This window comes from Branchiostoma floridae, chromosome 5 (genome assembly GCF_000003815.2).
Source record: "Branchiostoma floridae strain S238N-H82 chromosome 5, Bfl_VNyyK, whole genome shotgun sequence".
Classification (NCBI taxonomy): domain Eukaryota; kingdom Metazoa; phylum Chordata; class Leptocardii; order Amphioxiformes; family Branchiostomatidae; genus Branchiostoma; species Branchiostoma floridae.
The window spans coordinates 22,639,002-22,654,747 of NC_049983.1; the positions used below are offsets into that span (position 1 = coordinate 22,639,002).

Here is a 15,746-nt window from a genome sequence, read left to right on the forward strand (position 1 = left end):
TGGTTTAACAGGACAGTGACGACAACTGGGACACCACACCCCCAGCCACGCCCACACCTCGCCATGGCAACCTGCAGGAGGAGGTAACCATGGAAACCAGTAACCATCTCCTCCTGTCCCTCACTTCTTTCCTTCACAAAATCCACAATCAGAGATCTGAACTCTCACCTTGACCTGGTGCCATGACTGACTGTCAACGGTGTGCTATCTATCTAAAGATGAAGTGCTTCTCAAATCTCTTTCTCTGAATTTTTCCTCTCTTTCAGTGTGATTCCTATTCCCGTATGCAGATGACACGTAGAATGACAAGAATCATCAATAAGCCATTGCTAACAAATAAGATTGATCATGCTATATTAGGATGTGCATCCGTGCAACCTAGTATGACAGGATGATGATGGTGTTGATATTAGGATGTGAATTTTAGAAAGTATTATGCAAAATGCTGTCTTACGAATGTTTTGTGTGGTATTGTTTTGTACAGGATGACTATGAAGACGTGATACCAACAGGGAAAAGCAAGTCCAGCCCCCAGGCTAAGGCTAAGGCTCCTGCGACCCCTGACCTTCCAGAGGATGAGGAGGACAGGAAAAGAGGTGAGGTACTCTTTCATGAAGGCAGGGCATGAGGAAGCTTAGAAGTGTCACCATTATCTTTCTCATGGGATAATGTAAAGGTTGGATGGCTCATGGCACATGTGTATGTCCCACAAAAACATTACATGATGGTACATGTACCTGCCCAATTAATTACCAGCATTAGTATAAGATAATTATTTTGTTTTAGAAAGCAAGAAAATGAAGTTTGTTCCTGTGATCTGTCCCAGACTAATGCCATATTAATTTCAGCTGTAGCGGGACCACATTGCACTACTACATTTTGTACATGTATCTATCAAAAGCTCATCATGTTTTGTCTTCAATCTGAGATGACCACATGACCTAGTTTACATTTTTTTTTACAAAAAGTAACAATTGCTTAAGCCTTAAGTTAAGGTTCAAGACCTTACTTTATTTGCATTTGTTTCCCAGTACTGGCAGAGCTCGGCCTGTCAGATGTGTCCGAGGTCTCCAGTGTCAACTTTGACACCGAGAACGAAACAGACCAGGATGCTCCATCACCTTTGACCCCAAGGTATGTAGTTTGCATCAAAGGAACAATGCTATCAGAAGACTGGAAAGATGCTAGCTTGGTTTTGATGTGAATGGCGGTTATACCGACTATATACAGCGGCGCTCCCGAAATACGCGTCAACTTGCGCGAAACGTCCTCCGAAATTTCGCAGTGCGTTACGCATTCTTTCGCAGCGCGTTCCGCGAAATTTCGCAAGACGTTGCGCAGTCTTTCGCAGTGCGTTCTGCAAAATTTCGCAAGGCATTCTGCGAAGTTACGCAGCGAGTTTCGCGAAAAGCAAGAGCCTAACGCAAAGTCCTACTGCGTAATTCTGCGAAACTTCCGTAGAAACACGCCGCATTCATATGCAGACCGCCCGCGAGGTGGGCGGAGAAATATCACGGTTTGTTTACCTTTCCTTTGAAGCCGGCGCGCCAAAGGCAAAGTACATATACGAGTACATGTACATACCGGACGGGGTAGTCGCTTCTCACAAATCTACTAGCCTCTACCTTTTGTTGTCATGTACCAAATTCAATGAAAGTCACACAAAATGAACAAAAATGCTATTAGTAATACTGCTATAAAATAACCACAGGCCTGTGTCCTTGGTAAAGTTACGAAAATACAACGTAAAAATGTACTTTTGGTTTGCAATGCCACCCTATTCATTATTAGCCACGCCGTCATGGTGACAAATTTTGTGCCTTAGAACTTTCCTATCTTGTCAATATCTGCGTACCAACATGTGTCAGTATTTTCCTCATATTTTACCACATAAAAGTTACGGGAAAGTTTTTTTTTTTTTTTTTTTTTTTTCTTCCATAATTTGGAACGCTCTGAGAAACAGCCGGGGAGACTTCTATATTCGGCTATCCTCGTTTCACATTCGGCGGGGGGTGATTCGCTTCATCTCGGCAAGGAGGTTGAAAAAGGAATCGTCGTCAGCAAATGGTGTGCTTGGAGTTCTCACGAGATAAAACGATCTTCGTTGACAATGTTCGGTGTGCTTACATTTACAAGGAGGAAAGACGACGGGGGCACTTCCGTGTAAAGACGTCAAAATTAGCGTGCGAAAAACACTGTCTCGCAATCACATTCTGCTTGGTGCACCGTGATTTTTTTTATTCCCACTTCGCTGCCTGAATTTTCGCAGTGAGAACGACCCTTTACCCCACGACTAAAACCTGTATAGTAGCAAGTTTTCGAGTTGAGAACTACAATTTGTAGAGGACGCACGTAACCCGATCCGCATGGGAAATGCCGCTATTTGTGCCGTTACCATGGCAGCAGCTATGGCGGCAGTCTTCAGATGTACGTCTTGGACAGGGCGTGCCCGATTACACTCAAGATCCAATCAACTTGTCACCAATCACAGCCAACAGCGGCGACAAAAAAAAGGCGGTAACATTTGACATACAGATTTTTGGTTCGGTTGTTCGTATTTACATTTTGTCAGTTGCAGTTTAAACTGATACTAAGTACATGATGGGACCAAGATGACATAAGGTGGAGTTTCTTCATACACCGGCACATATTAGTGATGTACCTACCGTATTTCCAACATTTTGAAAAGATGATGGTCGATCGGGTTTTAAACGCTATATGTTGGGATATGATGTAGTATACATTTGTTGATGTTTATATTATCAGCATTGCATTAGACTGGTCTGGTTTTAAATCTCACCACCAATAATTCTGAGACGCACCTAGTCCGATAGTGTCTAATTGATAAACGACTCGTTTAAATTAGGGCTAGATCGTCACCGCTGCTAACAGCGTCCTTATTTTTCAAGCGGTATATTTTTTTTGCTTTTGTACTCATTCATACAATCCCCGCTCAACAGTCTTGCAGCATGAATTGGAAATACACAATTTCTCAAATATATGGACGAACTCTTTATTATTATTTCAACATTTTAAAACCAAGAGCTTATGATAGTTATTGCCTTATATCTGTATAAGTTGTCAAACCAAGACGTCAGAAGCTAGGATCGTTGCGAGGTTGAATGTGTTCCTTGCAGTAAGGTTGCGTCGATTGTCCGACCAGGAGCGACCGACAGTGATGTTCCGACCCAAGAGCTCCGTAACAGGTAGGTCTTCTTGGCCAAGCTGCACCCCCGATGATCAGCAATATACCAAGGAAACCAACGGATGGAAACCCAAATCCCATCTTATAAAAACAACTACCAATACATAGTAGAAGTACAAATGTACACGTAACGTTAGTTACGCTAACAGAACTTTGAACAGATACGCAGACAAAACACGGTTAATAAATACATTGAAAACACATAAGGTGAATGTATACCCTAAACACATAATGTTTAATGTATGCCCTGTATTGTTTCTTTCGTTCGACTGTCCGATGACCAGGGGCTGCCGTCTGCGATGCCGTAAGAAACAGAACTCCGTAAGGAACAGGTAGGTCTCCTTGGCTAAGTTGCACCCCGATGATCAGCAGTGCGCCAAGCAAGAAACCCGAATCCCATTACGCTGGCTTACAAAATCATTATCTATCGATGCTTTACTACATAGAAGTACATGTAATATTAGTTAAACTATATGACACTAACACGTTTGAACAGATACGCAGACAAAATACAGTTAACAAATTAAAACACATAATATAATGTTGAATGAATGCCCTGTATTGTTTCCTTCGTTCGACTGTCCGGCGACCAGGAGCGGCCGTCAGCGATGTTCCTCCAAAGAGTTCCGTTAGGAACAGGTAGGTCTTGTTGGACCCCTCTGGCTCTGCACCCCCGCCGACCAGCAGCGTCATTTCAAGTGAAGCCAGACGATGAAAACCTGAATCCTAGATATCGTCTAGAAAAGTAGCTATGAATATGATATCAATACCAATAACGTTACATTGAGCATCATTCTAGCTAGAAATACAGGTTATGACCGAGCAGATATAACTTTGATATCGTTTTACATTATACATAATGTAACGTTATATTGAATATATTCAGACTTGCGAAGAAAAAGATGTCTAAATCTAGGATCGCTGCAAGGTTGAATGGATTCCCTGCAGCAAGGTTGCGCCATGTGTCCATCGTCCGACGACCAGGAGAGGCTGACATCGATGTTCCGACACAGGAGCTCGTCAGCAACCGGTAGGTTTTGTTGGCCCCTGCACCCTGGACGACCAGCAACGTCATTCCAAATCAAGTCGGCGGATGAAAACCTGAATCCTAATCCTCTAGAAAAGTAGATATCAATGCCTACTACGAAGGAGTATAGCTTTATCTAGGAATTATGGACGGGCATTATATGGTTTTACACATGTATACAATATATAACCAATTCACGCAAATCCTGCATGTCTTATATTTCCACTTTCAAGAGGAAAAAATGTCACATTAACGATTATTCAACACTAGCTAACTTTAACGCCATTCCTTTCCCTTTTTTTTTCTGGTAAAATTGCATAACGTTATGTCTGTTATGACATTAGCTGTCATTTATGGGCTAACATCCAAGTCAAGAATAATTACTAGTACATTGCGTTGGAAGTTGGAACATTCATAATGCTTAACGTTCCATAACTCACAACAGCGAATGAGCTTAGAATGAGTTCAAAACTATTGCAAGAATTATTACAACATGCAACAGTTGGGTTGGAACCGTCGACTTGTAGGTCTCGGAACGCCGGCTGACCTAAACTTTCTTCAGCAACATCATTGCGTCTCTAGCATTTCGTTGTCTTCGCCATCGTATGTCTGAGTCAAAACTGACAGACATTTGCGTGGTTATCTTATCTTTTATACAGTGAGAATTGTCTGAACACGAAGCCAGCGTCAGCGCCACCATCAAAAATTTCCTTCCTAAATCGGCTTGGGTGACTCACAACGCGAGTCACCAGCAACTTCGCTGTCTGAATGCCTCTAGCTGCCGACAAAGATTAGACCTTCAATTACTGCTGATTACAAGTTCATAGTCATTTCTAAGAATCAAATCGTCACAACAATAAAACAAGGAGCCTTGCAAAATCCTTTGTTCGCAAGGCTTGGCTTGTCTGCATGTACCATTATGCCGAAGTGGTCCCGTGGAAAGAAAACTTTTCTCTTCAAGGCTCATTTCTTTGACCAAAGAACAACTTTGTGTAGTGTCTAATTGACAGAAATCCATTTAATTAAAATTAATTGTTCCTATATCATAATCACTATATGATATACTATACATCAGCATACACGTTTCCATATTTTACCATATTACTTTAAAAGTGGAGTCGTCCACTGACCCCTTGTGACCTTGTTTTCCTGCTGCTGCTGCGACGGCCATCTTGAAGAAATTACGCGAAACACGATTTTCACATCAACAACAACAATGATTGTTTTTTGTCGCGGAATACTAAAATTGGGCCTGCTAACATACATTTCAAGAACTTAAGATAATCAGATACAAGACTAGATTGTTTGCTTGTGAAATCTGCCGTAGTTTTCCAGTCCGTCTACATAGAAATGACGATGTAACGTTAGAGTAGAGCCGATTTCGTGTCGGTTTATCCTGGGTTTACGCAAGTACGCTATCTACGGGTCATTGACCCTTAATGTCTTGCGTTGTTCGATGTCATTTCGGTCCTCAATCAAAGAACGTGTAACAGTTTTACGTCGACTTTTCTTAACCCTTCTGTTTGTAATCTATTCGGCTACTTATTTGATGTTGTTCATGATTTGGGACCGCACCGCCACGCGGTCAGACGTTCTCCGAGTTGCGCTCCCGCCACGCTTTTCCAGCCCCCATATTATCTACAATTTATCAATGAATACGTGATAATAAGGACGATCAATTGTCATGTTGATTGCATTGTGTAATCACTGCTCATTAACGACCAAAATTTGCGTAAGATTTCTAATACGTAGAAGGCTTTCGCATGGGTGTTTCGATTACGCAGGGGGATATTTCGCAGTGCGTTACGCAAACTTTCGCAGTGCGTTCTGCGAAATTTCGCAGTGCGTTACGCAAAATTACGGACTGCGTTCTGCGAAATTTCGGAGTGAGTTCTGCGAAATTTCGGAGTGAGTTCTGCAAAATTTCGCAACACGTTTCGCGCAAACTGACGTATATTTCGGGAGCGCCGCTGTAGATACAGATACATTTGTGGTACAGTCAAACCTGTACTGGTGACTACGTCAGCATCCGGTCATTGTGCTCACTTTTTGGTGGCCTCTTTGTTTTTTGGCCATCGAACCCAAGCATCCCATCTGTAGTGGGTACGGGTCTAGTCTCACCCTTGACTGGTCACTATGGACAGGTTTGGCTGTACTTGTGTCTTTCATTGAACTGAATGAAGAAAACTTTCCACATGGAATTGACAAGTTGTTGAATGGCTCTGAAGATCTGTCCTCTTCAAATTTTGTTTGTTTATTGTTCTTCTATCAACATGCGCTCACTTAGAGATTGTCTAACAAATTTAAACCTGTTTCTTTTTCTTGTTTCTTGTTATTCACAGGAATAGACCCTCCCCAAGGTCAGCTCCCAAGGTCAACCAGACCGTGTCTTTACCTGAGATGGGAAGAGCACAACAGGTGAGACCAACTTCTTAAGAAACTTTTAAGGAATGTACTGAGGGTGATGCAAAGATAATGCATACATGTATATGTATGGTGATTTTAGAAAGTCAGAAAACAATTTGCTGATTCTCTGCACTGAGTAGTCATGTTAAAATGTAACAAAATGTAATTGTTACCACTAATTTATTTGTGCCTCCCTCTTGCTCAGAATGCTGAAAAGAAGGAGACACCAAGAAGAAGTGAGAGCCAAGATGAGTCAGGTTAGTGTCGTCACTGCTCTTTTGGAGATAATTAGATAACTAGAGTGCACAAAACCAGCTCATAAAAAGATAAAACCCTACTGTTCTGCTATAATGATCATGAACAATTTGGGACTAAGAGCTGTCTCTATTCTTGAGTGATTTATTTAAACCCTCTAGTTTCATGGGCAGATACACTGTGATTGACCCAAGGTCTGTTTTGAAATCTTTTGATGCTGAGGTAAATCTCTGTTTTTATCCAGTACTGTTGTAGAGATTATTGTATTAATTTTGAATATTGTTTACCTGGATGTCTAACCTTTATACAATGGAAATGTAGTCATCCCTAAGTCTTGATTTAGCCTGACTGAGAGGATTACATAATGTTTTCTACCACTTATTTCCAGATTCTGACTGGGACTCAGACGAGGTGCTTCCCCCATCAGACTACAGCGCAGGGAAGGCAGCGGTGAAGTCTCCCTCCGCGCCTGCTGTCATGCAGAAGAGACCTCGTAAGTCAGGGTGAAGTGTGTGTGTGTGTGTGTGTGTGTTAAATATAACAGGATAGGGGGTAGTCTTATCTTAGCAATCATGAGGCAACAGCACATCCAGGCCATGCAAGGAGAGACCTACAATGTAGTAAGTCAAGGTGATTAGAGAGGGGATTGCAGTATAGCAACCACAATCGTCATATAGCAATCACACTATAGAGCTCAGGTTATGGCTTTTGCAGAGAAAACTTTCCAGACCCTACAGACAGGATTCACTTTAGCACCGTCATAAAATTGGAAGTACATGTTGTACGTTGTCCCTAACACATCCACTGGTAATGATAGATGCCCAATCCTTTACAGTATAATAAACTTAAGATAATCTTGATTAAATCAAACTAAATGTACTGGTGTCCAAGAGACTCTCAGTAAGAGTCATTTAACAGGTAGGTCAGTGTCTTTCATTCCTAACTCTTACGGTAACCACCTCCTGAACAACTTATAATAACATTTTGCACAACTTTGATTTATTTACATTTTATTTACACCTTTAATATGTTAACTTTCAGTTCCTTTATATTGCACAACTTTATTTTGTTTTTTGTTTTGTTTTGTGTCTCGTGTTCTAATCCCTAACAAAGCCTCGGCCCAAGAGTCCGAACAAGACACGTCCACATTCGGTGACGATGAGGTCATCAGACCTGACGAGGAAGACTTCACTCAGTCTGTGTCCAAAACTCCGTCCCTCCAGGAGTCGGGACATAGAGGTACGTTGCTCCCCAGGCTCCCATCCCCCTAAAGAAGTTAGATACATTTGTACTCACCAACAAGAAAGGAATAGCTAAAAACCAGTAAACCAATTTGAAACTTAATGCCTGAGACAATTCATGGCAAATAAAAATGTGAAGAATAAACTGGCATTTTCAGGTTTTGGAAATGAAGAGAAATAAAATGCAAGAAGTTAAAAAGAAAATCTTCAATCTCTGTAATTATGTAACCAGGTTGTTTTGTTTGACTGTACACCAAACCATTTCATCTCTATTTCTTGAACTATCAAGGCCTTACTTATGAATGAAACCTGTCATGACTTCTGATCATTTAAGGTTAACAGTGCATCTGTGGAAACTACCAGACGACAAACCTGTTGCAGGCTGCTACAAAAAATATATATAATACATTTTTCATGTCACATCACATCAAACAGCCAATGGCTTTTTACCCCAACCCATGTCCAGTGCTTCAAAGAATAGCTGCTTTGAAATTCTTTCCGGCATTACTTCACTGTGTTGTAAAATTTGTTTTGTATTCTTTTCTTTTCTTTGGGTGTTGACTAATGTTTTAAATGGTGTGCATTTGGTTTTGTCATTTTGTTTTGTTTTGTTTGTTATTGACTAAAGCTTTAGGTGGTGTGCATTTGTTTTGTGTTATTTTGTTTTGGTGTTTACTAAAGCTAGTACATGGTGTGCATTTGTTTTGTTTTGTTTTGGTGTTTACTAATGCTAGTAAGTGGTGTGCATGTTGCATGGTGGTTACAGTCGGTGACGAGGATTCAGAAACCTCGTCTGACTTTGGTGATGACGAAGTACTCCCTCCCAAGGATGACCATTTTTACACCTCACCATACAGTAGTGGGAGGCCGCGTACGTATTGTACCGTGTTGTGCTTGGTAGTAGATAGTAATGTTTAGGCGTTACTAGTGTTGTAGTGTCTTCTTGTCGTTTGCTGCTGCCTTCCTTTCCCTGAATGCTGTGTCAAACTCTCTGCTGCTTTTAGAAGATAAAAAGTTTCAAGCTGCAGCAGGCCATTCTTTGCAGAATGTCCTAATATAGGATTTAAAAATACATACTGATAGAGCTCACAGATCTGCTAATGCTATGGCCAAAAGGTTGCTAGAAAGCATTTGCTCTCAGCCACAAGGGCTATCTACTGCACAAAAATCATGACCAAAGCGTATATGCTGTACAGCGAACAAGAAGTTCTGCTGTACAGCATATCCTCTAACAAAGTTGCTAGGGGGCCAAAAATCATTTTCACAGGTCTCTTCAAAATCTACCAGGACAGTCCATCCAGGCATTCTGAAATCATCATGTCACACACACAGACACACTACCCCAAACATAACTCTATTGGCAAAGGTAATCACAATGGTTGTTCCCTTCCCCAGCGCTGTACCGTGGTGTCTCCCAGACGATAGAGGAAGAAGATGAGGACCAGGCTTCTCAGCTCGGCAGCGCCCGATCCCGCCAGTCCGAGGTCACTGAGGAAGAGAGCGAATCCGAGTGGGAGCGGGAGAAGAAGCGAGAACGACAGGAGCGTCAGAAACGGGAGCAGGAAGAGCGAGAGAGAGGGGAGGAGGAGAGACGGAGACAACAGGAGAAGGAGAGACAGGAACAGGAGGAACGAGAGACAAGGGAAAGGGAAGAAACGGAGAGAAGGGAAAGAGAAGAACGGGAGAGGAGAGAACAAGAGGAAAAAGAGCGCCAGGCTGAGAAGGTTAGCCCGTTTTAGTACTTTTTGATAGTGAATGAATGAACTTTATAGCGTGACAATTGTACACAGTACGATGTATGACAGAAACTTAACATCCTAATTACTATTTATTTTGATAACAATAAGGGCTAGCATAAGTTATGATGTGGTGTTTCAATAGAATGTCAATATTTTTCTAATATTTGTAATAATTGAAAGCCTAGCAGTCATGATCATGTTGTACAAATGTAGCTACTGCTGCAGTACCTCTCACTGCCATCAGGGGGCTCTTCAATCTCTTGCCATCACCAACTGGTCAGCCAAAAGGGTTCAGGAAAGTTTCAGTTGAAAGTTAAAGCCTGTTGTTACCTGTATCATGGCTTCATAATTTTTGTCACACTTTTGCGTGATACTGATAGAGACGTTCTCTGAAGAAAATTGATATTTCAAATGTAAATTTTCAGTGTATTTTGTATCCCATTAACTGTCCACTTTTACTAATGTTAGTTTGTGTTTTTGGTGTGTTACATTCCTTTTTACAGCACTCTGGGTTGTTAGGCATTTGTTTGTAGCCTTGACCATAAGGATTGACCTAGCACCTGTAATTGCATGACAACAAGGCTACCAATAAAGTAAATGTTGACAAAATCCAAGAATATAAACAGTAGCGGTCATCAAACTCCAATAAATCAAACAGAGCTACATTTTTGTATACAGAGGCATTCTCCAGACTTAAATCCTACCTCTAAAAGTTAGTGACAAACTACTGTAACAGCAAATCTTGATCTTACTCTAGGAAACCATTTTTTGTCAGGTCGATTTGTTATGGCTTAACTTCATCTTAACGTTTACTTAGTGATATTTGAAGTTGATAACTTTCTCAGCCGTTAACGGTCGTGTTTGCACAAGTCAATCTAGTATAAATTCTGTGACAGACTCCACAAAGCATTTTATACAGTCCCCTCGGTATGTTATTGACTTTAAAAAGAGTCCCTCACACCAGAGAGCACTTTCTCCCCAACCACACTATACCGATTTGTGTACAGACTGCAAAATCGCCTCTTTCATATGCTAATGACGCTACTCTGAAACCCGAGTCCTGTGTGTTGTTACCGGGTAACGTGACACTTCAGAGTCTGGCATCAGGATGGGGGGGTTATTCTGGATTAGTGTAACTTATCCCCAGTTGTTAGCTTAAGTGACAGGCAACTGTGCACTACACAGTTATGCTGGGCGTCATGTTTTGAGCAGTTTTCATCTGTTACACTCTGCTAGCTCTGTGACAAGTCTTTGTTAAGTTAACTCCCCATCAGTGTAGGGCTTTAGGGTAAGTTGGTTATCGATCCTTTATTGAGTTTGTCTGGCTTTTTTTCTGGTTTATGGATCTAGTATTTAGACTGTGTTCTACACAATGAAGTACGTCCGCATAGTACAGCTTCAAAACATTGGAACAAGCGTTGCCGTCGGCCCGGACCGTAGCTCATTATTTACGTAGTAATAGAGAAAATGCCTCGACTCCTACATTGCAGGGACTTCAGTAAATGCTAAAACATACATCAAGTGGTATTGATTCCATTGCACCTGGGCAAATTTACCTCTAAATCTTTTGTACAACAGTATTTAAAGTGTGTACTACAGTCATGTATTTGTATTCTTGCCCTGGAAAAGCCCTGTGAGATTTTTATAAGATGCTAAATATAAGATTGGTATAAACGTTGCAGAATCAAAACATTTGTGAGCCTTTCTTTAACAGGGCTCGAAATGCGTTTTTCTGCATACCTGCACTGGTGCACGTAACATTGAAAATTACCTTCAACAGACAAATTTTACCTGCACAACTATGAGTTTAGGAAGTGTGGATCATACTAAAAACTGTTCAGAAACCATTGCTATTTTTTCTTTTATATTTTAGAGATGGTAACAGTCAATGCAGCTAATAACAATCCTTATACACCTACATATGACATTTATGTATAAAACCCAGTACATGGACCAGTACAGGTTAGGTGCAGGTTGACACCAGAAATACCTGCACAACTCCAATTTTACCTGCACTAACCTGCATATGCAGGTGGTATTTCGAGCACTGTTGAAGCTACATGTACATTGTACTTGGTGCATTTCGTATTGTGGGCGGTAGCTATAGTGCTACTTCTGGTGCTACATTTGTATATCGTGATAGTCACATGGTTTTCAAGTTCTCAATAATTCAGACTCGTAAACTAGGATGGCAGATGCGTTTGATAAGTCCTAATTCAAATGCGTTGTTCATCGAAGCTAGCATTGTATATTTGTGTCACATATGTAAACTGTACGTGTATGTCTTCTTCTTGGTTGGTCACCCATGGTATAGTCTGGTCAAGGACAAGTGGACTTGTTTGTCCTTCATCTGGTGTCATTCCATAAATATTGACAGAATGCCTCAAAAAGTAGGTTAGGTGGTCACCAGGGCCAAAGTTCAAATGTCAGTAGCTTGCTTGTCCTGAAGGAACTGTTATCAGGACCTACAAAAGTCTCACACGTAGCCCAGACACTGCACCTCCTCTGTCTACGTGTTACAAATGTATTCCTACCAGAAAGTTTCCAGAGTATGAACTAGAACCAGGACCCACAAAAGTTGGACAAGCTTAAGGGGACATTGACATCAGTTAACTCTTCCAAATTTTCATTATAAATTTTGACGTATCAAGTAATGGTGACTCATTGTCACCAGCCCTACTTTTTTGCAGTCAATTTGTTTGGGAGCCTGTGTCAGAATTTAGAGAGAAAAACTGTAACAGTTATACTTAGCTAAATATGTTAACTTTCAACTTTTTCTGTTTTACAGAAACGCAAGGAGGAGGAAGAAGCCAGACGAAAGGAGAAACAAAGAAAGGAAGAAGAGGAAAGAAGGAAGGAAGAAGAGAGACAGCATAGGGAAGAGAAGAGAAGAAAGGAAGAAGAAAAACAGCACAGGGAGGAGGAGAAGAGAAGAAAGGACCTAGAAAGACAGGAGGAAGAAAGACGTCAGAAAGAAGAAGAGCTAAGACAGGCCAGAGAAAGGAAAGAAAGAGAAGAACAAAAGAGACGAGAAGAAGAGGAGAGAAAATCACAGGAAAGAAGAAGGAGGGAACAAGAAGAGAAGGAAAGATTCAGGAAAGAAGAAGAGAGAAGACTAGAGGAGGAAAGGGAGCAGCAGGAGAGGAAGAGAAAAGAGGAAGAACGGAAGAGAAGAGACGAGCTAGCCCGGCAGCGTGAGGAAGAAGAACTGAGACTTGAACAAGAACAACGTGAAAAGGAGAGAAGACGCAGAGAAGAAGAAAAGGAAAGGATACGGCTAGGAGAAGAAAGGATCAGGAAGGAGAAGGCTGACGCCAAAAGGAAAGAAGAAGAACGCCGAGCTCAGCAAAGACGAGAGGAGGAAGAAAGACTTGCTGAGGAAGAGAGGAAGGAACAAGAAAGGAGGAGGGAGAGAGAGAAGGAGGAAGAGCGGAGACAAGAGGAGAAAAGGCGACAGGAAGAAGCCAGGAGGGCTGAGGAGAGGAGGATAGCAGAGGAGAAGACTCAGAAACACCTCGAGAAGCTGAGGCAGTTAGCTGAGAAACAAGCAGAGCCAGTGTAAGTAATTTTAGTTCATGAATGCCTTTTGTTGGATATAACTCTTAGACATTTCAAGATCCATGTCCTAAAGTTTCAATGTACGCTGTGTTGTTTAACTCTTAAGGCGTGCTACATGTACACGTCACCTATCCAAAGAGATGTAATTTAAAAGATGGGACTGTTCCTTTTATTTCTAAAGGTGACATGGGATAAAAGTTCCTTGGCATTCAAACTAACATGTATCACAGGGATGTCATTAAAGCCAGTATCTGATGTCTCTACATCGATCAAACATTCTCAGGAGGACATGGATTCAGACAGTGCATTGTTGCAGGTTGAAGCAAGATGCACAGAAGACCCCCGGTGTAATCTCTCTAATTAGTTCCTGGGCAGAATGAGGTCAAGCAATTTTAGAAATAGACTGTGTTGTGGGTTGAGTGCTATCCATCTTATTTTCGTGGCATACAATGTCATTCTTCAGGGTACAGTGGTCAAAGAAAAAAAGGGGGTTGTGGATGGAGAGATTATTATCATAGTATTTTATTTTGAGCTCTACTCCCTAGAAGAAATTCAAGTTGTTTAACTTGTTTTCCCAGTGTATTATCTTTCATCTGCGTGTAATTTTTCTGGATACTCTGGGGTTGGTCTGAGGTTGGTGGTATAAGAAAAAAGGAGGGTTTGCAGGGAAACAGTAATTTATTTTGAGCACTGTTCTAGTAGAAGTATTGCAGGTTGTTATGTTTCCAGTGTGTTATGTTTCATCCGTATGTAATCCTCGTGTGACTCTATATGGAAAGCACACATGCACAAATGTAATAATCAGTATCAGATTCTGTTCTGAATTTCTTTTACAGTTGCGTGTAAGTATGCCCGGTTCAAAACAGTAATTATTTCTTAATGGTGCAAATTACTATTGAAAAGTTAGAAGGTTAGCTTGTACTTTTACATGACGGTGAAAATCCCAGTGTTTTTTCTTAACACAAAAAGAGATTGCTGGCTTCAAGCAGTTTTGGTTTCAGTTTCTTGTATGTTTATTCAACAGACATGACAGCCCAAGACTGCAGTCCAGCTCTGGTGGCCTCCAGAGATCAGGCTCAATAGATAAGGAGGTATGTGGCATGTTGTTCTACCCTTCACAAGATGTAGGACTGGGCTTTAATGGAATAAGCGCAACATGTAAATGTACATGTAGCATGTTATGTTACATTGCCTAAAATGGTAGAATGGCGCTTTTAGATAAGAATTGAGGTCTGAAATATCTTCAACTGTTTATAAATCTATCCAGTCATTTAGGGGCACACCCCAGTTTATTTTGGGTTTCAATTCAAGGCTGCACACCACCAAGTCTAGCGATTATCTCTTCCAGAAAATACACTGAAGCAAAAAAAAACTATGGGAATAAAGGATATCCCAAGTATATACATAAGACAACAAACATTTTCAGTTTGTTACTTTTCAAAAGTTCAGGTACATGTACATGTAATCTTGAAGAAAGTCATACTATTACTTAATAATATTATCATTAACTATTTTATTCAACCTGTTATGTAACAATTTTCCCTCCCCCCGTCAGGACGTATTCAGCAGCCAGTCGTCCGTGGTGGAAGACGAGATTGAGGAGGACGCCCGTTCCCTGGAGCTGCGCAGGACGCGGGAGCGGGCGGAGGCAGAGCTTGCGGAAGCGAAGCAGGTGCGAAGGGAAAGGATGCTGTCTGCAGGGTCAGGCAGCTTCAGTCTCAGCGAGGACGACTTTGATGGACACCTCAGCAGGGGCAGGTGAGGAGATTAAGCTTTCTTTTCAACACTAGTTCACCTTTATATGTGGGGTAACCTGTGGGCGGAGGCTGAGCTCGCTGAAGCCAAGCAGGTTCGGCGGGAGAGGATGCTGTCTACAGGGTCAGGCAGCTTCAGTCTCAGCGAGGACGACTTTGATGGACACCTGGGCAGGGGCAGGTGAGGAGATAAAGCTTTCTTTTCAACTCTAGTTCACCTTTATATCTGGGGTAACCTGTGGGCGGAGGCAGAGCTCGCCGAAGCCAAGCAGGTGCGGCGCGAGAGGATGCTGTCTGCAGGGTCAGGCAGCTTCAGTCTCAGCGAGGACGACTTTGATGGACACCTCAGCAGGGGCAGGTGAGGAGATAAAGCTTTCTTTTTAACTCATTCAGTTGTAAGGCTAGTTCACCTTTATATGTGGGGTAACCTGTGGGCGGAGGCAGAACTTGCCGAAGCCAAGCAGGTGCGACGGGAGAGGATGCTGTCTGCAGGGTCAGGCAGCTTCAGTCTCAGCGAGGACGACTTCGATGGACACCTCAGCAGGGGCAGGTGAGGAGATA

The 15,746-nt window shown here is 41.8% G+C and overlaps 2 protein-coding genes across 3 annotated transcripts in view; both read left to right on the top strand.

Annotated features, from left to right (window-relative positions):
* Nucleotides 1-13: 13 nt before the first annotated feature.
* Nucleotides 14-15,106, top strand: LOC118416289 (trichohyalin-like; the record flags this gene model as incomplete). Its single annotated transcript, XM_035821377.1, has 13 exons — nucleotides 14-83; nucleotides 485-596; nucleotides 1,032-1,134; nucleotides 6,575-6,650; nucleotides 6,844-6,895; nucleotides 7,282-7,386; nucleotides 8,007-8,132; nucleotides 8,901-9,005; nucleotides 9,530-9,858; nucleotides 12,440-12,481; nucleotides 12,662-13,431; nucleotides 14,456-14,522; nucleotides 14,987-15,106. Coding segments are annotated over exons 4-13 (1,734 nt in total), but the record flags the coding sequence as incomplete, so codon positions are not given.
* LOC118415687 (ankyrin repeat domain-containing protein 26-like) overlaps nucleotides 15,099-15,746 on the top strand; it is a 34,176-nt gene continuing 33,528 nt past the window's right edge. The window contains exon 1 of one of the 2 annotated variants that reach the window (XM_035820428.1): nucleotides 15,099-15,189. In XM_035820428.1, coding sequence (XP_035676321.1) covers nucleotides 15,119-15,189 — 71 coding nt within the window. In that variant the 5' untranslated portion in view covers nucleotides 15,099-15,118. Of the gene's footprint in view, nucleotides 15,190-15,586; nucleotides 15,736-15,746 lie in introns of those variants that run through there. The other variant, XM_035820424.1, reaches the window with a different exon arrangement.